We start from the raw sequence: 22,948 nt of genomic DNA, 5'->3' as shown, positions 1-22,948 counted from the left end.
TCTTCTTCACCTCTTTTTTGCACTGTCCATTGCTCTGGATGGTTGACCCAAGATATTTGAAGTCATCCACCTTTATGACCTCCACTCCTTGCATCTTCAGTAGGTTAGTGTTTTGTATCAGAGTTAAAAAGCTGCACCGCAAGATCTTTCTTTACCAGTTCTCTCAGACGTTGTATCTGTTAGCAGTGCTGGGCGGTGTGGCTAGAATTCAGTAGGAGGGTAGTTTTTAGATCTATTACAGTACTGCAGTTATAGGGTTATATTTAAATTAGCATTAATAAAAATACTGATCTTCCTGCTTCCTAAGTACTAAGTACTGCTACTCTGTGCTGAAAGAATGTCATATAAACCTGACATTGTGAACACGAACCAGACAGAAAGCTGATTTCTGGAAAAGGAAACTTCCTCTGTATTTTGTGTTGCGTTCCTTCAGAACAATCTGAGGCGTCCAGCAAATGATCACACTGCAGTTAAAGGGGTATTATGAGTGCTTAGTATATCAAACGTTATGTAATGTTCTGCAGTGCAGCACTACATCCTCAGCCTCATCAGTTTGACAGAACTCACGCTTTTGTCTCCCTTTTGTTTGTGTTTTCTCACTGCAGTACCCAGCAAACGTTACGCAAATACATTACACAACCATTGTGAATCCCATAGCAATGAGGAAATCTATTGGTGTAGCACATAACAAGTACAGATGGGCTATTTGACTTTCTTTTTATCTCCTTTCGTCATTTCACACAGCCTGTCTTCATTTAATCACCCCTAGGCACCTGTAGTGTTGGGAGAAATTCCTCCCACCTTCAAGATACCTCATCAGAAGGGGGCTTCTAGTTTTAAAATGGAAAGTCTCACTCTATAGGCTATTGTAGACCAACTCTGATGGGCAGTCAGGTATGTTTACAACAGATGTAACTGCTTACCTTTTTGCTCTTGGTCAGAGTGTCCCTTTAATTTCTTTTGCTCTCAGTCAGTTCTGCTAAAATTAAAGATCTGTGGTGTGACACCAAAAACCAGAACACCTGTATTAATATATATTGTCCAGCACTATTTCGTCCCTATTCCTCCTAATGAACCAGACACAAAGGTTGTGGTGTTTCTCTCCTAGGAAACCTGTGCTGAGTATCTGGGAGGGAACACGCGGTCCTCCCTCCCCTTTCTCCGCACTGCTGGGAGGAGGGGGCACTGGTGTAATGTGACCTCTGTTTCCTTTTTTCCCCTTTCCTTTCCACTTGTTTGCAGAGTTGGAGATAAAGCGCAGTGCAGCCATTGTCCGAAGCCAGAGCCTGGACCCACGAGACCGTCCCTGCTTTTTTGAAGGGAGAAAGCTGAAGGGAGCTGTGTACAATAGGCAGCTCTGTTCTGCACTGTCTATGGGCTGCAAATCTTTTGTGTTCCACCTGCTGCCTTATCGTGCGTCTCCAGCTGTAACCTCTTCGTCCAGCGCAGGTGTGTGCACAGCTGGGAGAAGGACGAGCAGTGTTTGGAAAGAGTCCCTTTTCTGTGTGGATACATAAAGTCACCAGGTGAGGTTGGGAGTCTAGGCAGGTTTTGCTTTCTTGAAGTTTGGGGGTGACGAATGGGACATGGTTGTTCACAGATGAAACAGTGGTAACATTGCAGAGTTAATGACAGATATCCGAAGCTGTCATGTTTTCGGCAAGCATGTGCCTTATTTACTGATGAGCTGCATAAGAAAGCTGAGCTGCTGTTAGTGGAGTCTTTAACCGGTCACTTGCTGAAACGTAATATTGCAAGAGGACAGACCATCTGTCCCCTGACCAGACCACCTGCATATTAGACTCTCCTATTCGTCCATTAATGTACGTCAGCTGTATATACACCGATCAGCTGTAACATAATAATTGCCAAATTTTTTTCTTCACCTCTTTGACCATTTTATGAGCTCCACTTACCAAGTAGGTGCAATTTGTAGTTCTACAATTACAAACTGCAGTCCGTCTGCTTCTCCGCATACTTGATCACATTTACCCTTTTTTATGGGAGCCCTTCAGTGGTCAGGACCATCACAGAGCTGGTATTATTTGCGTGATCATTCATGGTGGTGGTGTGTTAGTGTGTGTTGTGCTGGTACAAGTGGATCAGACACAGCAGTGCTGCTGAAGTTTTTAAACTTTGTCCACACGCTGCCCATTTGTAGACACTCCTGCTTTGTTGGTCCACTTTATAGATATAAAGGCAGAGACAGTAGCTCATCTGTTGCTTCACAGTTTGTGTTGGTCATCCTCTAGTCCTTCATCAGGGACGCTGCCCATGGGACGCAGGGACACCGAGGTGTTTAAAAACTCCAGCAGCACTACTGTGTCTGATCCACTTGTACCAGCACAACACACAGTAGTACGCCGCCACCACGTAGGTGTTACTGCAGTGCTGAGAATGATCCACCACCCAAATAATACCTGCTCTCTGGTGGTCCTGTGGGGGTCCTGACCATTGAGGATCAGGGTAAAAGGGGGCTAACAAAGTATGCAGAGAAACAGTCTACAGTCTGTAATTGTAGCACATCTATCTGGTAAGTGAAGCAGATCAAATGGACAAAGGGTGTAGAAACAAGGAGGTTTTTTAAAGTTATGGTGTACTATAGAATGAAAGTTGGCAGGGTTCTTGTTCTCATTGGAGTAAAGCGGTGAAATCTTGTGTGGCTAAACCTTTGGTGAACATCTTACAAGCGCATATTTGAATTTTCCTACTTGTATTCTCAATTAAAGATTTTCAGCCGTTTTAGTCCTATAAATTTCAAAGTGTTTTAGATGTGATAACATATAGACCAAAAGATTTTCTTCTTTTTTTTTTTATAAATAAAAGTTTGATAAACATTGTTGAGGTCTTAAAACATGCTACTGCAAAAACAAGCCATTGTCGTGTCACAAATACCAACTCATTTACACAAATCTGCCTGTTCAGCCTAGAGCAGTACATCACACTTATTCACGCTGAAGTTATAAGCAGTGTTTCAGCCCAGACTGCTTTTTGAGTGAGGCACAATACAGGGCAGCCAATCAGAACAGAGATCATTTACATGTTTCAGTCATAAAGTTTCACAGCAAATATTGCAGTATTGAAAGATTTGCACTTTGTCACTGTTTACACTTCTGGAAGATGCCAAACTGCATTTTGTTGCCTAGCACCTGTACTGTGCAATGAGTTGTATCTGTCTGTCTGTCTAGCTGTCTAGCTTTCTATCTAATGCCGCAGTAACAAAAACAGTCTGTTTAAGTCCAAATGATAGAGGGTTTGGGAACCAGCCACAGAAACATAAATTATGACTGTGCATAAAACCACTTCTACTTCATTTTATTTGATGCTTGAATGTTAAAATGTGAAGTCTTGCTTATTCTGCCTTTTAGTTTTAGGTCCATTTAATAGTCTATCTGAATAAGAGCCACGTTTTGGTTGAAAAAGCTTTTATTAAGCCAAGCAGCTGCCCATGTGAAAGAAACAATAGTCCTCACTCAACTTTCAATTTGGGATGTCTCGGGGCTCCAGCAGGCCCACCAAATAAGATCACAATGACATCTACTGCTTAGATTTGAAGGCCAGGTCAATAGTAAACCCTTTAAAACAGGCTGGTCTGTGAAAGTCTATCATCAGGGGCGGTTCAATCAGTGCCAACGGAGGAACAGGATGTTTCAGAAGGATTGTTCTACCATCATGTGACCGGTGTGACAGGTTGGCCGTGGAGCCCTGTGGAACTTTCCTTCTCACGCTGATCTAAGACCAGTTTTGAGGGATTTTGTTTGCACCGCTTAAGCTCGGGACGTGGAAGAGGAAAAGTAGATCCTAGATAAGAAGCAGAGCCTGGTGAAAGTTTCCTTTCTTTTTGCTTTTGTTGTCATCAGCCCCTCTCTCCCAAGGTAAACACTTTTTCTCGCTCTTTGTCGGTGTGCGTCTTTGTTTGCCAACAGCTTTTAAGTGGATTTGGCCTGAACAGCTGCCAGAGCGTATTGAGTTTGAAAGGTGTGTGGCGATCGCCCGGAGCCAGCGCTCTGTGGTTAATGTTATTAAGGTATTTTGTTCCTCTGTCATGTATTTGTTCTTTGCTTCAAGGGAAAAGGGGGGTCTGAGATGAATATTCAGTGGGAACAGTGGTTCATTTAAATGGGGCTTTTTGTTTGTATACAGCTGGTTAAAACAGCAGTAAGACCTTTTCATTTGCTGTGAGTTGAAACTGCGGAGAATTGTACACTCTTTAAAAAAAAAAAGTTCTTGAATAAAAAAAGGGTTCTGTATAGAACCATGAACACTTAAAGAGCCATTGTGTCTTTCCATCGGGAAATGGTTCTCCATCAATCTGAGGAACCATTCAACCTTTTATTCTTGCAAAGGGCTCGTTGACTGTTTGTGGCTCTGTTGTTACAATGACAAGCTTTAAATAATTGAAACACCCTTTTTGGTGCTATATAGAACCCTTTTCAGTAGATGGGTATAGAACCAAATAAAATCTAGCAAAGGGTTCTCTGAGTGTTCATGGTTCTATATAGATCTTCTTTCCTAAAGAACTCTTGAAGAAGCATCTTTTATAAGTGTGCGGCCAGCTAGTTTTGTGATTTTTCCCAGTGAACGCTGTGGTCTTTTGCGAAACGGACAATTAGTCGTTCATGACGACTTGCTGATCTTCCTACTTTAGGCGTCAATGAGCAAGCTAGCTTAGGGTTCACGTGAAGGAAGCACCGAGTTGATTTCAGCTTATGTAAAAGTGGAATTTCACTTTTTTCTTAATTTTAGCATATTATCATTTAGATAGTCATTTACAGTGTTTTGATATGAAATAGTTGAATGTAGAGAAGCTTACCAGCTTCTTTACAGTGGTGGTGGAACCCAGGGCTCACAGTGTCTACAACATTGGCTGGGGTGCTATCCATTTAGGCAGAAATGCTGAGCTGCTGGTGATGGTCACTTAACACTTTTTGCCATCTTGTCTAGTGTTATTTCAAATACAGAAAGGCAAAATAAAATTTCTTCTGCGGTGTTCGGATCTTTAGCGTGATATGCTGCCTTAATGTTAGCTTAGCGAGCAGGCCACAGACCCATATAGCGCCGCCCATCACAGTACGGGTTTGATTCTGAAAATTGGTGCTATTGATACAAATTTAGATGATAATGTTTGAGATAGCAAAAGTAGAGTGACATTAAGCAGAAATAAATCCTGTTCTGTGGTTTTTGGGAGAGAGAGCTTAGTTGGAGGCTAAACGTTCCACACCACAGCATGGTTGTAATTAACTATTGCTAAAATGAGAGCGCTCTTCTCTACACAGGTGTCATTTTAGCCACAGTTAGTGGCTGGTGTTGGAGTCAAAGCTTCTTTATGTGCAGTGCTGCTGTCATGCTTAGTTTTTCCTGGCTCTGATTTCCACCTTTTTCTGTCAGTGCCAGTTATTTGTGAGCTGCCAAACCTCCAGTCAGTGAGCCCTCTAAAATTTAAATGGGTGCAATGTGTTTATTTGTCCCCTCAGTCTTGGAATAGAAATTTGACATCATTTGAAATACCGTCATTATTTTTAAAATATCATTGTTTTTACCTACTGCCGTGTACCACATTACGATCATACCTCCCACCCCTACTAACAAACAAATGTAGCCACTTTACATTGTTGTATGAACTTAATTCAGTTATACCGTATTTTCATTTAGGCATTCAGAGTAGAGTCAACATAGACAGACTTTACTATGACAAAATTGAGTTGATGGAACAGTTGAAACATTTCAGTACTATATGTTTTTCTTTCATCTGAATGAATATTTTTTTGGGGTTAAAATAAATAGATTTATTTATTGAAATATATTTTATCTCATTCATTTTACGTAAACCAGTTGTGTAAAGAAAGACCGATCATTCATTTATTGTGAATATATTTTCAGTTTGAAGGTCAAACAACCCTGTTGGTTCATTGTTTTTGAGCATATTTACTATGTAAAACAAACGGTGAACCTGCACATGTCTTCTGAGGTTATGTACAGTATCTCACAAAAGGGAGAACACCCCTCACATTTCTGCAAATATGTTATTATATCTTTTCATAGGACAACACTATCAAAATGAAACTTGGGTATAAATTAAAGTAGTTAGTGTACAGCTTGTATAGCAGTATAGATTTACTGTCCTATGAAAATAACTCAATACACAGCCATTAATGTCTAAGTAGCTGGCAACATTGTATGTTACATTGTGATGGTAAAATAGTGGTAGTGGTAAATCTGGAAAATATCAATTTTCTTTCATTACTATGCCCTGCTTGTACCTCTCTGCCATAAACTGACTTAAAAATGTTTTGGGCCAAAACCTTAGCTCAGAAATATGGTAAAACGATGTCTCTGGCATCAGACGGTGTATCTGTAACCGTTAAATGTAATAAGTTAACTATCTGTGAGGTAGTTTTTTCTTTTTAAAGGCATTAATGTCTTCAAATGTGTGGTTCCCATCACCACCGCTCTGAGCAACTCTGACTCATGCTTCTCTAGAACGGAAACCACACTAAATGACTGTATACATTTTAACTTTTTCATTTTGATGACGTTTAAAAACAAATAGCAGAATTGTCCACTTAGCCATGAATTTTAGATACATGTCGTCCCTTGTTCTCACATCTAATATCCTGTACGTCTAACAAGATCAGTAGTGCGCCATCTTGGTCACCCTAAGGGGTTTTTTTGATGGTCTTAGGGAGTTTTTCCTTTGGAGTTTTGGTTCCTCGCAGTGTTTTTTCTTCATGCTCTTATGGAGTTTCTCCTTTTGGGTCTTGGTCCTACTCAGTGTTCCTTCCTCATGCTCTTATGGAGTTTCTCCTTTTGGGTCTTGGTCCTACTCAGTGTTCCTTCCTCATGCTCCTAGGGAGTTTATTCTTTTGGGTCTTGGTCCTACTCAGTGTTCCTTCCTCATGCTCCTAGGGAGTTTCTCCTTTTGGGACTTGGTCCTACTCAGTGTTCCTTCCTCATGCTCCTAGGCAGTTTATTCTTTTGGGTCTTGGTCCTACTCAGTGTTCTTTCCTCATGCTCCTAGGGAGTTTCTCCTTTTGGGTCTTGGTCCTACTCAGTGTTCCTTTTTCATGCTCCTAGGGAGTTTCTTCTTTTGGGTCTTGGGCCTACTCAGTGTTCCTTCCTCATGCTCCTAGGGAGTTTATTCTTTTGGGTCTTGATTCTTCGCAGTGGCTGTGTTTACATGCAAAGATTTTTGGCAATCCAATTGAATACATTCCAATTACAAATTCAGACCGAGGCATTTATGTGTGCACTCTGTTCAACAATCTGATGGTAAATCTTAATTTACATGTGCACTAAAAGTAATCCGATCCAAAAAGACACACGTGTGGAGTATCACTTAGAGTAAACTTTACCAAATGAGATGAGTTTCCAGTTGGTGCGCTTGTCTTTTGAATTGCTTTAAAATTATGTCAGACTCAGAAAAACATACTTCACATGTACTTATAAAAGAAGCGGTGGGGATTGTTGATCTGAATCACATAAGATGGACGTCCCTCCCACCGCTGTCTTTTAAAGATCAGAACATAAACTTCGTCTCCTGCAGACCAGTTTCTGCTTCCAGCAGACCAGTTTCAGTTTCTGCTTGAACATTATAAACTTTCACTATGACACAACGCACATGCGTTACTTACACGTTCCGTTTGGAAGTGTAATTGGACACAGGCGTTTACACTTCTATTTAACTGATTATTTACAGGTTTACCCACCTTGTTCAATTAGATAGAAATTGTGTTCTGAATGGCCTCAATTGGACCAGACTGTTCCGTTTGAGGTGTTTATATGGACGTATTCTATTCAGATTGAGCTATTAGTTGAATTATTAACGGATTATTAGGCTGCATGTAAACATGGCTTGTTTCTTCCTCATGCTCTTAGGGAGATCCTAATTTTGAATCTTGGTTTCTCTTAGTGTTTTTCTTCATGCTCCTTGTGCTATTAATAAGCTTCTCCTTTTCAGTATAGGTCCTCTTGGTGCTTCTTTCTCATGGTCTTAGGGAGGGAATTTGATAAAGGCCAATATTTGTAGTAAAAGACAATATACAAAATGTTTTGTTTGTTTGTTTCATCAATTTTCTCCCCAATTTAGCCGTTTCCAATTCCACCCACTAGTTATCACTACACAAATCACAATACTAGCAGCGCTAGGAGGGTGAAGGCTAGCACAGACCTGTGAAGCACCACCACATCTTTTTGAACTGCCGCCAATGCCACGTCATTGGACAGTTGAGCGCACGCGAAGGAAAGCAGCAACCGTCAGCTTTGTTATGTCAGCTAACAGACGCCTGTACTGACTAGCATCACGCTGAGTGATGGGGGGTGGGGAGGGAGGGCCATCCTACTCACCCTGAGAGTGAGGCACGTTGTGCTCTATTGGACTCCTGGCCATGGATGGCTGTAGTATCACCATGGATCGAACTCGCGATCTCCTGATGACTGAGCCAACGCTCCAACTCTGGAGCCCAGTACTGGATTTTTAAAAAATTTTTATTTGTGATCTCCCTGGTTCTCAAGATCTGCTTTCCAGTAGAGTCTAGTCCCTATCACAATCTGCCACACCTGCTCCAGCTAATAAACTCATCCTTCATTGGCTGAATCCGATGTATTCGCATCAGTGGGGCATCTTGTTAGATGCAGGTTGGAACTAAACTCTCCAGGGAACTCAGAACTATTGGGAATTGTTCGATCATTCACCAATGTATTTTGTGATCATAATGCAGTGCTGTTAAAAAGTCAGCGACTACCCTTCATTCATTTAATTTTCACTTATTAAAACTGCTTCAAAGTACTAGTTATCCATGTTTCAGTACATATTTCTGAGATTAGGTAATCCACTTGCATAAAGAGGGGGAAAGTCAAAGCAGGAGCGTCCAAAACTGGAGTTTTAAAAAAAAATGTTTAAAAGCTAAAGAGAAAATGGCACTTCTAATCTGTGCAAGACCCAGTAGACCACCAAAACGATCACCAGCAGATAAACAGTACTTGAAAGTTTTATCTTTGAGAGACAGGAGAAAATCAGGCTGCACTCTCACTTTAGATCTTAGAAAATTCACAGGTGTTTCTGTCCATCCTTCCACTGTGAGAAGACAACTCAATGCTATGAGTTTGAAAGGATGTGTAGACATCAAGAAGCCCTTACTGCAAAAATGAAACGGGTACAAAAACAAATCAAACTAGGAAGCTGCTGGTGTCCTCGGAGCAATGGATTGTCCACTCCAGAGTCCAAATGTGTTTGGATCATGAGAAACAGAAAATACAACCTTTTCAAGACTGAATTTTGGTGGTGCTGAAAAGGTTTTCCTGCAGATTGAAAAACTGAAGGCAAGACTCCCGAAAAAAATGGAAGATGTAATAAAGACAAAGGTGGAAACATTAAATATTGAAAAAATGATATTAGATTTAACTGCTGAGACTTTAAATTCCTGTTAAATATATTTATATTTTAATATATTTCTTTTTTGTGATGCTGAAAATGGTTTGTTTGTGTACAGTGCAGTGTGTAGCAATATAATTGTGACTATTTTGTCAAGATGTTACAGGTCTAGTTGTGAAGAGTGGAGTGTTCTGGTGCTGCTGATTGGCTGTTTTTTTTATTTTGGAGCTGCTGTTTTGCACTCTTTTGTGCCTGGGGCCTAAACAGCAGCGCTGTGCAAAGGGCATTAGGTCGCATGGAAATGTAAACAGACTGAGTCGCTTAGTCATAAATGAGGTGCATGTTTGAGAGAGCGAGAGTGTGACGGGTGTTTTTTTTCTCATGACTGCACTTTTAAGTAATCTGCATCACAACCCAGATAAAACACAATTACCCAGTGCAGTAGCTACATTCATGACTTCATTGCTTGGTGCTTCTGGAGGAAAAGCACTGTTTGTTTGTATTTCCAGATGTAATTGCATTTTTTCCTCTGTCCTTGCACCATACGTTTCTTGTGTTTGTACCACTGAGCACAAACTGAGAAATGTGTTTTTAATGGACATAAATGCTCTGATAAATGGATGAGTGGGCAGGGCCAAGAGAAATGGACCGATTCCTTTCCTGTCCACCCTGTGGAGGAAAGATACTGACTCATTGTTTAGAATTTAGCACTAACTCATGTTAGAGATACACTCACTGGCCGCTTTATTAGGTACAACGTGCTAGTAAGAGGTTGTCTTATCTGATGTCTTTTGCCATCAGAACTGCCTTAATTCTTCGTGGCATACTTTCAACAAGGTGTTGGAAACATTCCTCAGATTTTAGTTGGTCATTTAGTTACTGTTGCCTTTCTATTATCCCGAACCAGTCTGCCCATTCTCCTCTGACCTCTCACATCAACAAGGCATTTTCGTCCACACAACTGACCGCTCACTGGATATTTTCTCTTTTTCGGACCATTCTCTGTAAACCCTAGAGATGGCTGTGTGTGAAAATCCCAGTAGATCAGCAGTTTCTGAAATACTCAGACCAGCCCGTCTGGCACCAACAACAATGCCACGTTCAAAGTCACTTAAATCACCTTTCTTCCCCGTTCTGATGCTCGGTTTGCACTTCAAGTTGTCTTGACCACCTCTACCTGCCTGAATGCATTGAGTTGCGGCCATGTGATTGAATGAATTAGCTATTTGTGTTGACAAACAATTGAACACTAAAAAAGTGGCCGGTGAGTGTGTGTGTGTGTGTGTGTGTGTGTGTGTGTGTGTGTGTGTGTGTATATACATTTTTTTTTTTTTTTTTTTGCTTCAGACTTCATTGTCATTTATTTGTCATGTTCAGAGAAAGGACTAACCATAAGGTCCAGATGCAAAAGAGGAGCTTTTCTTTTGTGAAATGGATATGAAGTATCAGTGCTACCCTCCAGGGCTAGTTATTTTACTATACATGACTGAATCCTCTTGTTTGTGAAAACCTCTTAACTGATAACTGTGTGCTGAACAGCTGTGCAGCTTTTTTATGATGAGGAAAATGCACAGTGGCAGCATCAATGCTAACCACTGCCCCAAGGCAAATAGCTAACGCTAATGGCTTCCAAATTGACTGACACTGATGGCAAATGCTTAAGACTTTGAGGCATTGATCTGCAAGCTTCCTTTCATTACTCAAAGTAAGCTTCAGGACTGAAAGGTCATATGTCTCCTCTCTGTGACTGTGGCAAACAAACCAATAGAGAAGTGATTAACTCTATCATGAAGAAGCATACAGAAACTACATGCTTTCTTTTTTTTTCTCTTACAGCATCTCTTTGAGGCATGACCGACACCATGTTTGGCAGTGGGAATAGCCAGTGGGTTTGCCCAAATGACCGACAGCTAGCCCTGAGAGCCAAGTGAGTAATTCTGCAGGACTGTTGGTCATAAATTCTAATGCTTTTGGCTTATATTAATACTAAGATGCAACCAATATGATATTTTGTGCCCACAAATGTGTGAATTTAAGGGACTATACATTTTATATTTGTATACAGTTTGTATATTAATATTTTTTATATGTATTTAATATTTCTTCAACACTTTTGACAGAAATCACTCAGTTCTCAGTTATCACTTTATAATTTTAAATGAATGACATGAACTCAGTCTTTAATATACATACATATATATATATATATATATATATATATATATATATATATATATATATATATATATATATATGTATATATATATATATATATATATAAACCCCAATTCCAATGAAGTTGGGACGTTGTGTAAAACATAAATAAAAACAGAATACGATGATTTGCAAATCCTTTTCAACCTATATTCAATTGAATGCACTACAAAGACAAGATATTTCATGTTCAAACAGATCAACTTTATTGTTTTTTGCAAATATTCACTCATTTTGAATTTGATGTCTGCAACACGTTCCAAAGAAGTTGGGACAGGGGCATGTTTACCACTGAGTTACATCACCTTTCCTTTTAACAACATTTTCAATGGGAGACAGGTCTGGACTGCAGGCAGGCCAGTCTAGTACCCGCACTCTTTTACTACGAAGCCACGCTGTTGTAACACGTGCAGAATGTGGCTTGGCATTGTCTTGCTGAAATAAGCAGGACGTCCCTGAAAAAGACGTTGCTTGGATGGCAGCATATGTTGCTCCAAAACCTGCATGTACCTTTCAGCATTAATGGTGCCTTCACAGATGTGTAGGTTACCCCTGCCATGGGCACTAACACACCCCCAGACCATCAGAGATGCTGGCTTTTGAACTTTGTGCTGATAACAATTGGGACTGTCCTTTTCCTCTTTGGCCCGGAGGACACGACGTCCATGATTTCCAAAAACAATTTGAAATGTGGACTCGTCAGACCACAGGACACTTTTCCACTTTGCGTCAGTACATCTCAGATGAGCTCGGGCCCAGAGAAGCCGGCGGCGTTTCTGAGTGTTGTTGATATATGGATTTCGCTTTGCATGGCAGAGTTTTAACTTGCACTTGTAGATGGAGCGACAAACTGTGTTCACTGACAGTGGTTTTCTGAAGTGTTCCTCAGCCCATGTGGGAATATCCGTTACAGAATGAGGTCGGTTTTTAATGCAGTGCCGCCTGAGGGATCGAAGGTCACCTGCATTCAATGATGGTTTTCTGCCTTACCACTTGCAGAGATTTCTCCAGATTCTCTGAATCTTTTGATGGTAATATGGACTGTAGATGATGAAATCCTTAGATTCCTTGCAATTGCACATTGAGAAACGTTGTTCTTAAACTGTTGGACTATTTGCTCACGCAGTTGTTCACAAAGTGGTGAACCTCTCCCCGTCCTTGCTTGTGAACGACTAAGCCGTTCAGTGATGCTCCCTTTATACCCAGTCATGACACTCACCTGTTTCCAATTAACCTGTTCACCTGTGGAATGTTCCAAACAGGTGTTTTTTGAGCATTCCTCAACTTTCCCAGTCTTTTGTTGCCCCTGTCCCAACTTCTTTGGAACGTGTTGCAGGCATCAAATTCAAAATGAGTGAATATTTTCAAAAAACAATAAAATTGATCTGTTTTGAACATTAAATATCTTGTCTTTGTAGTGTATTCAATTGAATATAGGTTGAAAAGGATTTGCAAATCATTGTATTGTTTTTATTTGTTTTACACAATGTCCCAACTTCATTGGAATTGGGGTTGTATAATATATATGTATAATGTGTTGGTTGAGTTTTGATTACATCAGCATGCACTGATGTGAATAGAAAGAATCTGTATTGTTTACCAACAGTGTAATGTTTCCCACCACTCACACCTGTTACCCTCTCTAAAACCATCATTAACAGGGATATATGTCATGCCATGGCAAGGAAATCGAGCTCTGACAATACCGATAAAAACGCTACTTGTCAATGTCAGCTAATATCAGGAGGTATTTTGATTGGGCCCCAATTAATAGTAATTTGTTAACTGTAATGCCCACAAAACGTGTGGTGCATTCCTATTTTCTCTATCCACTTAATGCAAAAAGTGGCCACAAATTTGGCGTGAGAACTGGTGCTGCTTCTTACTGTTGGAACGATTACCCTTCAGATTTCTGGCTGAGCACCTGCAGTTAGTGTTAAAAGACTTATAATTACTGCCCCCTAAGTAGATGACTTAAAACGAGTTACTGATAAGTAAACTAAATTAAAAAGGTTTTTCATTTTCCATTGAAATTAATTTGTGTAGCAGATGCTGTAACTAAAAATCATGCAAATGTTTGCAAGGATGACCTAAAAGTAGGTCTGTCGCAGTTATTACGTAATCGCCTGATCATAATTATTTTTAACAGTTGTTAGTTTGTCCTGTTTATTTCACAACTAATGTAAGGTGAATTAGGTGTGTGTTCCACTGTTGATTTGAGACAAATTCATGTAAAAAACGGAAAATGCATTAATTGAAAACCGTCATGGTTCTTATAAAAATAACCAAAGTTTGAACAACTTGCATGCTGCTATTACACATTTAGAGGGCAGCAGTAAGTAATATTTGTTTTTTTTGAGCTCCAGCTGCAGCGGTCTTCAGTTTGGGGCTACTTATTATTGACAACAAGGAACGAAGATTGCTAATCTGCCAATGAGTCCTCTTTAGGTTTGCAATTTAAAAGCTGCACTCCTGCCGCTTTGCGCTGTACAACATCAGACAGATACGGCCGTTTCTAACACAACAAGCCACCCAACTCTTGGTACAAGCAGTGGTCATCTCACGCCTCGACTACTGCAATGCCATACTGACGGGCCTCCCGGCCTGTGTTGTAAAACCACTGAAGATGGTTCAGAATGCTGCAGCGCGTCTGGTCTTTAACCAACCAAAACGGGCACATGTCACCCCACTGCTCATTGAGCTCCACTGGTTACCGGTTGCTGCTCGTATCAAATTTAAAACTCTTACGATTGCTTACAAGGTGTTAACAGAGCAGGCTCCTTCCTACCTGCACTCGCTCCTAAAGGCTTACAGCACCGCCCGGCCGCTGCGATCCTCCAATGAACGTCGCTTAGCTTTGCCAAACAGTCACACAAAGCAATCGAGACTGTTCTCATACTTGCTTCCCCAATGGTGGAACAAGCTACCTTCCGCTGTCAGAGCAGGGGCGTCCCTCGCTATTTTTAAGAAACTCCTGAAGACGGAGCTCTTCAGGGAGCACTTACTCTGATCGCCTCTATCAAATCTAACCACTACCAACCTCATCTCCTTCTTGCCCTCCTTCCCTTCTCTACCCCGCTAGTACCCTTTGGCCTCCTTTAAGGCCTGACTATGTTTGTTCTATGTACCACATTATTTGTAAGTCGCTTTGGATAAAAGCGTCTGCTAAATGTAATGTAATGTAATCTACTGTGTGTGTGTGTGTGTGTGTGTGTGTGTGTGTGTGTGTGACCAGGCTACACACTGGCTGGTCCGTGCACACGTTCCAGTCAGAGAAGCAGAGGAAGGCCCAGGCACTGGACAAGCGAGAGCTGGACGTCATTTTCAATGTCATCCGCAGAGCCGAGCAGCTCGAGCTGATTGAGCAGCACAGGATCGGGTAGAGCTTTTTATCTGTCTGCATCGCTCTCGTTCTCTCAATGCCCTTTTGAGCTGCCTCTCACTAAACCTATTGTAGCTGTAGTGCTTTGACACGGGCCGTCCTTTGTATTTACATGAGTGCTGAGCCTTTTGCTTAAGCAGCAAAGGTCATAACCTTTCCAGATCATTTTAATCGTACAGGCACTGAGTGCAGCCATGATAGATGCTTGTTATTTATGTCAGCATATCATGAAGGCATCTGACTTAGAACTGCTAGTTCTTTTTTGATGGTGATAAACAAACATACCATGTATTCTGCATGTGAATATGACACTGAGGTCTGTGTTTACAGGAGACTAATTGAGCGTTTGGAGAACATGAGGAGGTCAGCGGTGGGGAATGGGCTGTCTCAGTGTTTGCTGTGTGGGGAGGCTCTGGGTCTGCTGGGCACTCCTTCAGTCCTCTGCCTGGACTGCTGCAAGGTAAAGCACACTGCCTCACTGCTCCTAAAGCTGCCGCTCCATATAATGTCCTTCAATATTACATCAATGCAGGTCATCCATCTATACTTTTACTATAAATATGGTCACACTTTTTAGAGTCCCTTGTAGCATATCTACAGATGCTGAAGTTGTTATAGTGCTGGGTCACATTCATGATCAATTGGATTTCCAGTACTAGATTTGACTTTGGATGTACAACACAGGAACTGAATGTGGAGTAATGTTTTCTAGATGTTTGATTCTAAATTTAAGCTCTTTAGAACTAACAGAATGCAGTATGTTTGCTGCCAAAGCAACAAAAGACTATTCAATCCATGTCGTTAATCATCAGTCAAGCATTATGAACTGTACAATTTTGTGGATGTGTAACATCTGGAGATCATGACTTATTTTTGATTGAAGGCATAATTAATACTGAAAAGTACAGAAACATTTTAATACATAATGTTAGACCATCTGGAATACGTTTGATTAGGAAGCAGTTAATCTGCAACGAGATAACATCTCAAAGCACATTGTGGAGAACATTAGCACACGGGCTGATGTTCTCTGAACACTGGACTGGTCACTTTGGGATTACTTGGGATTACTTGGATCGCGAGGATCTGAAAATACGTCTAAAACTTTGGAGGTGCTGAAAAATATCCCTGCCTTAACCTGAAAACAAGCTGAAAAGAATCAAATCTGTAAGAAAGGTAAAAAGGGTGGGGGGAAGGGATTTGATTTAGTTGTTGACATTTTCTATGTAATCTTCAGTTAAATATGTTTGCTGCTTTTTTTCTGGACAGAAAAATAAATAACTTGTACTTGTAACTTGTACATTATAGCTGTTTTTGATTTAAATCTTATATATATCGTATAATGTCTTTAAATCTTGTACACCGCAACCAAAACTGAAATATGAGTGTGTTGTGAAAGCATGATTAATAATCTGTGCTGGCTCAAATACAAAGCACAAACTCCAACTAACTTACTTATTTCTTCGTGTTTTGTTGTTTTCATAAAAGCCGTCCCATATAAATTTTTTGCACGTTCGTCATTTAATTTATTACAATACTATGATATGACCATGATTTCACCATTATTCCTAGGCAGTATGTCATGTATAATAGTATATAATGTTTTTTCATTTTAGTAAGGAGGTCTCCAGTCTCTTCTGCAAAGGGCTGTTATGCCCGCAGGTTTTCAACAAAACATGAGCACACATAACTATTCAGTTGTTTGAAGACTGAGACCAACTGATTAAAGAGCAATCAAGTGTGCTTCTCCTTGTTTAGAATGAAAACCTGCAGGTGACCCTTTGTGGTTAAGATTGGACACTGGAATGAGACTGCAGTGTATGTCATTCTATCGGATGAATGAGATCAGTGTTTTTCCAGCCTGGTCCTCTGGGCCCCCCAGACTGACCACATTTTTCCTTCATCCCTATGTTTTGTAAATTAGGTTGGAGTAAGATGTCGACTGTTTGACGAATCAAAATACATAAAAGTGTAGTAAATTAGAAGTATCCTTTCAGGAAACAGTATAATCAAAACAAGCTGTGTATTTTGGTTTGTAAGACATTCTGTTAGCATAAAGTAGAAACACTCAGGAAGCACAGGTTCATTACCTTTATTAATGCAAATATAAGTATGGTTTGATAGTGTTACCATGATACATTGTACCTGTACTACTCGGTGCTAAATTTTTAACAGGAATTCCACCAATTTTTTTTTTTTAACACAAATTTCAGTTTTAAGCCAAGTGTTGCACTGTAGAAAAACCTACCGACTCAGAATTCTTTATGAAGCTGTTGGTAGGAACCAGGATTACAATATTTAAAACACTAGCCATTTTATTTTTATATACTGTTGATAATGGTAAAATAGTGATGAACCTGAAAAAATATATTGTCTTCACACATTCCTTTGTGATAGTTTTTAAGTAAAATTTTGGACTAAAACATATATATCCATCCATCCATCCATCCATCCATCCATCCATCCATCCATCCATCCATCATCTTCCGCTTCTCTGGGGTTCGGGTCGCGGGGCAGCATCCTGAGCAATGAGGCCCAGACCTCCCTTTCCCCAGCCACTTCCACTAGCTCCCTGGGAGGGATTCCGAGGCGCTCCCAGTCCAGCTGGGCGATATAGTCACGCCAGCGTGTCCTGGGTCTTCCCCAGGGTCTCCTCCCCGGTGGACTTGCCTGTGACACCTCCCAAGGGAGGCGTCCAGGAGGCATGCTAACCAGATGCCTGAACCACCTCAACTGGCTCCTCTCGACGTGGAGAAGCAGCGGCTCTACTTTGAGTCCCTCCCGGGGGGACTTTCCCACTTTCAAGCACCCCTCCCAAGGACTCTATGGACCCAGAGCCCAAGCTGTGTGTTGAGGTGAGCCCGACTATATCTAGCCGGTATCTCTCAACCTCGCGCACCAACTCAGGCTCCTTCCCCGCCAGTGAGGTAACGTTCCAAGTTCCAAAAGCCAGTTTCAGCAACCGAGGATCAGAACGCCAAGGCCCACGCCTTCGGACACTGCCCGATCCACAATGCACCACACCCCTACTTCTGCCCCTCCCATTGGTGGTGGGTCGATGGGAGGGGGGACTCATGTAGCTCCTTCGGGCTGGGCCCGGCCGGGCACCATGAGCGAATGCCCGGCCACCAGATGCTCGCTGGCGAGCCCCTCCCCCAGGCCTGGCTCCAGGGTGGGGCCCCGGTAAGTATAGTGTGTGTGTGTGTGTGTGTGTGTGTGTGTATGTATATATATATATATATATATATATATATATATATATATATATATAAGTAAGATTTTGGACTAAAACGTTTTATTATATATATATATATAATAAAAATATATATATGTATAAGGTTTTAGTCCAAAATCTTACTTAAAAACTATCACAAAGGAATGTGTCAGGCATCAGGCAGCAAATCTTTGAGAGTTTCCTGGAGAAATGTATGTGACAGAGCTTTTAAAAACATCAAATGTTTCAGATATCTGGTTCCTTTCAACACCACTGTGAAGAATTCTCACTTGGTATGTTTCTATAGACTGAAGCATTTTACTTCCAATCACTCTGAATTCATTTGCTTGCGTCTTAATTATTTAATTATGCAGATATTTAAAGAAAATCAGCAGAATTAAACATTAGGGTTAGGCCCAGGACCTAAGAGAGGGTTTAGGGTTAGTAAAATCTAAGGCCCAATCCCATTTCACCCCTTGCCCCAACCACTTAGCCCTTAGCCCCCTGTTCACGTCTTCAGTTTTTTGTTGAGATAGAGGGGTAGGACGAAGTGTTGGGGCTACATGGCCCTCCAAACAGAGATTTTTCAGAGACACACTCCAAATGGAGTGTTGTGGGAAAAAAAACAACAACATGGCTGTGCGAGCAACCAAACAAACCCACAAATGTATTTTCTCCGTTATTATGATAACCATAGTATTATCTCAGTTTACTGTCGTTTCTGTGTATTATGGTCATTTTCTTACAATCACAAAAAATCGCTAATAGCATGCTAATGTCTCCGTAGCTAACTCGCTAGCTAACTTTCCATTCCACCTTGAATAGTCTGTTGATGTTTGAAGCGCCAAAATGTAACTGCTGCACCATTTAAGGTGGAACGGGAAAATGTGAACAAGAAGCTGGTGAATAGCGGACTTCAGCTTCATATCACCAAAGAATTAGGAGTGGGCTGTAATAAATAATTGTCTTGTAGCCCCTCTTTGAAGGCATATGATGTCCTAAATGTAACTAAAGCCCAGCAGTGAGGAGCTTTACCTTCCTCTGCTGTCACTGAAGTCGGGCTGGGTCGCCTACAGAGCAGCGCTAGTAGCTGTTAATGAAGAGATTTTTCTTTTTTTTTAATTTTTTTTTTTATTTGAGGGTTGTCCCACTTCATAGCACAAGATTTTAACCACGACCCCAACTCAGTTCCGATTGGTTGGGGTGACACTCGAAAACAAGAGGTAGGGGTAAAAAGAAGAAATGACATTGGGCCTAAGTTTAATTAACTTTAGTTGTATGCAAGGTAAAAACAAATTGAGCATCTTCAAGGCACCTGCAGCGCATCATCAAAATAAAATGTAGCTGAAACAACTCTTGTATGGCTCTCGTACAGTGTGATGCAGTAACACTAAGCTTCCATAAGCCAGCAGCAGAGAGCTGATCATGGAATACTGATATGTATTTGGCTGTGGCCTAACATGTTTCAGGAGGGCAGTGTCCTACACCAGGGGGCAGTGTGTGTCTGAATAACAAGCTCATGGTCTGTTCACTGCTTTTAAGTCTTGTTTAGTCTCCGGTATGAGGCTTTGTTTAGATTGTCCACAGCCCTGCCCAGCTTTCAGGGTCAGCGTTTCCAGATGGACACAGTGATTCAACATGCCTCTTGCGCAAAACACTTGCTGGTTTAGCACAGACGGGCTGAAACTGTTTACCAATAGACCTTTGCAGGTGGTGCGTTTAACAGGCTAATGTTTAGAGAAACCTTATTTTTCACCTGGTATTTTTTAATGCAGCCCATTATGTTGCAACATCTGTCGCAGATAAAGGTTAATGTCATGGTGCTGAGTTTTGAATATGCAGGGAATATTAAGGTAATTTCAGAGATTATTACGCTGTTAGTGGCGTAATTGTTTTCATAAACCACATATGTTGTATTACGCATACCCACCGAATGGTGTCGAACTGTTTTGTCATTGCCATATGGGGTCTGTCAGGTGCCAGGTGATTGTTGAACTCGCAGGAGGAAAAAAGCAGAGGCTATGTTTTGCTCCGAGCACAGCGAGAACTCATTTTTCCCCTTCGTTCAGCTGTTCTGTTGTTTTGCGGGATCTAAGGATGGCTAATTATAAACAACCTCCTCAGAGATAACTCATCTCGACTTATCTCAGTCATCTCGAATCAGAGATTTTTTGCTCCCCGTGTCGTCCTTATCTTTTTTTTTTTTTTTTTTCTTTTTGCTTGTAGATGGCAAAGTCAAGGATTGCTGTTTGATTTTGGCCATCAGTGGCCAGTGCTGGAACAGTTGTCATTCAAAACTGAAGGGAAATTATGTAAAGCGTTCATGTTCGCTCTGAGGATTCTTTTTGGAGAGTTGGCAGAAAATTGAAGGGCCTCCTGAGTAGCCTCTCTCTCCCTCTCCCTCTTTCATTCTCTCTTTCTCTCCCTCAAACCAATTTAAAATGTACAGAACTCTTCGGCAAAAGGCGCAATTACCAGTCCTTCTCCTGGTTTTTGTCTTCAATTACGGCAAGCTTGATTAAAGGTTCTTTCTGCTTTCCTGTTATAATGCCATTTCAAACCTTTAGAGTTCAAATTGATTTTTGAGCTCCAATTCACCAAGAGCCAGTGTAATATCCTGTTGTAATTAAATTTCTAGCCAAAGATGGATGTGGCGTTCACCAGCATTCAGAGATGGACATTATACTTGTGGTAAATTATACATCTTTATGCGTATATGCGTTTCAGTGATGTTTTTCCCAGGCCCGTTATCAGTGCACTGGTCATCATAACCTGCTTCTTCAAACTAGCCATTTTTCAAGCTCCATTTACAGCTGCGTTCAAAGGCTTAGATAAGGCACCTTGAGTCTACACTTCTGTGCTGTATGCAACTATGTTGTTTGGAACTGTTGTTTATAATTTCCTGAGCATAGTTTAGAGGGCATATTTAGTATGATCTACATGGTGAAGCTTTCATGCAACTAGTTGCATGTTATGAGTTGCATGCAACATAACTTCTCTTCAGTAACACGAAACTGTTCAAGGTCGCACACAACACATGCAGTTGGCTCCACTAACCAAATTAGCAGATTGTTTTTGATGCACCATATTTTTCGCGCTGTAAAGTCATTTGTGAGGAGTTATTTACATGTTTGCAGAATTTTTAGCACCTTTTGTTGATCTTTTCCAGCTGTCATTGATGTTCTGCTCTACATCTATATATCTGCCATTTATCATCTTTCTAGGGTTCTTTACTACGTGTTTTTATACCTTTTGGATTTAAATGCAACTCGATTAAGAGACGACACACAAACAGCATTCGTGGCTCAACAAACATCTCTGGGCTCTTTTCTTCATCACATACCTTCCGTTGGTAAGATGAAAGTTAAATACGGAAACATTGTTCATGTGTATGCCAGTTAAATGCACTTACACATCTGTAACACCAGAAGGCAGTGATGCTTTAAATGCACCATAACCATCTTTAATAATTTTCTTTACTTTCCTTTTTTTTTTTTTTAATTTTATGCATAGTTTCATGAGTTAAAGTTTGTAAAGGTTGTGCTTTGAACCTGTCCTGAGTGGATGAATTTGATGATTGCGAGAGCACTGAAAGAGTATCCAACAAAAACTCAAAGCTTGGTGTAGGCCGTGTCTTCCAAGGATGTGAGTGATATCTACTGTTATCTTATTTTCAACAGTATGTTGATTTTATATTTGAGACCTAAACATCAAGCCAAACCTTCTCTTTGAGCCTGTGCTTGTGACATTTATGTGTGTTATGATGTGGTCTGGAAAACCCCTGTGAACTGATTATTTCAGGCTTAACAGGGCGACTCGCAGCCGAGCACGCACACAATACTTTAGCATGGTTTTTTTTTCTTTCTCCTGACTCAACAAAGCCTTGGATACTCGACTTTTAAAGTCTTAACAGATTATAAAAAGACTGGGAATCTCACACTGTCTGACTGGTTTTTGCAAATGTTTTTGAGGTACTGAAATATTGGGGATCACACACTACTCAACTCAACAGGAGAACTCACTGTACTTGCACGAACTCATGCAAACTTATGAGAACTCGAACAACAAACTCGCACATTTTCCTGTTTCTAGGAGACCCAAATGAACAAACGTGGAGCTGCTGGCTGCTGCTGCTGTTTCCTCTGCCGTTTGCGCTGGCACAGTCGAGAAGCAGCTTGCAAACATGTTTAAGTGAAGGACATGGATTTAAAATTTGTGATCAGTGTGGTATTTTTTTCAGTTTTGAATGTTCATAAATTCTGTTGCGCATCGTGCCTTAAACTCAACTCATTAAAAAACTTCGCTCCGCACACATGAGTGGCTTCTTTTTGGCATTTTTCTTTATTTACTTGCAGTATTTTCTTCTTTCAAGCTCTCAGGTTTCATTGACTGTTGCAGGAGTCTGTTCAGATTGAGTCGTTGACCAGTTTACGCTACTAGATTACGTGATCAGGAGGCCAAAAATCTGAGCCTGCACACTACTCGATTCTCTCTCCAACTTTCGACTCCAGCTGACCCAACAATCTGCAGACTAGAGCCAAATGACACAGACTCAGCCAGACTGAGAATCAGGGCTAAAATCGGGGTAAAAGTTGTGTCGTGTAACCCTGGCTTAGTGCTGCGCCTTTCTACCAAAAAAAAGTCTTTCTTTACCTTTTTTCTCCACTTTTGCCACTGAAGCTACTGATGACGGTGATGTATTGCAGTTTAGAGCTGGTTGTCTAGATCTTGTCATGCTTAAAAAGTTTGAAATGATCTGTTTTAAAGA

General features: G+C 40.8%; 1 protein-coding gene across 2 annotated transcripts in view; it reads left to right on the top strand.

Annotated features, from left to right (window-relative positions):
* Window positions 1-1,267: 1,267 nt before the first annotated feature.
* Window positions 1,268-22,948, top strand: part of doc2b (double C2-like domains, beta) — a 294,549-nt gene continuing 272,868 nt past the window's right edge. Inside the window, exons 1-4 of one of the 2 annotated variants that reach the window (XM_017699405.2) lie at window positions 1,268-1,526; window positions 11,207-11,297; window positions 14,820-14,963; window positions 15,297-15,426. In XM_017699405.2, the coding sequence (XP_017554894.1) occupies window positions 11,221-11,297; window positions 14,820-14,963; window positions 15,297-15,426 (351 nt within the window). In that variant the 5' untranslated portion in view covers window positions 1,268-1,526; window positions 11,207-11,220. The remainder of the gene's footprint in view (window positions 1,527-11,206; window positions 11,298-14,819; window positions 14,964-15,296; window positions 15,427-22,948) is intronic. The other variant, XM_017699415.2, reaches the window with a different exon arrangement.

The sequence above is a fragment of the Pygocentrus nattereri genome, chromosome 23, assembly GCF_015220715.1.
Source record: "Pygocentrus nattereri isolate fPygNat1 chromosome 23, fPygNat1.pri, whole genome shotgun sequence".
Lineage (NCBI taxonomy): Eukaryota > Metazoa > Chordata > Actinopteri > Characiformes > Serrasalmidae > Pygocentrus > Pygocentrus nattereri.
This window is presented reverse-complemented; position numbering and strand designations above follow the sequence as displayed.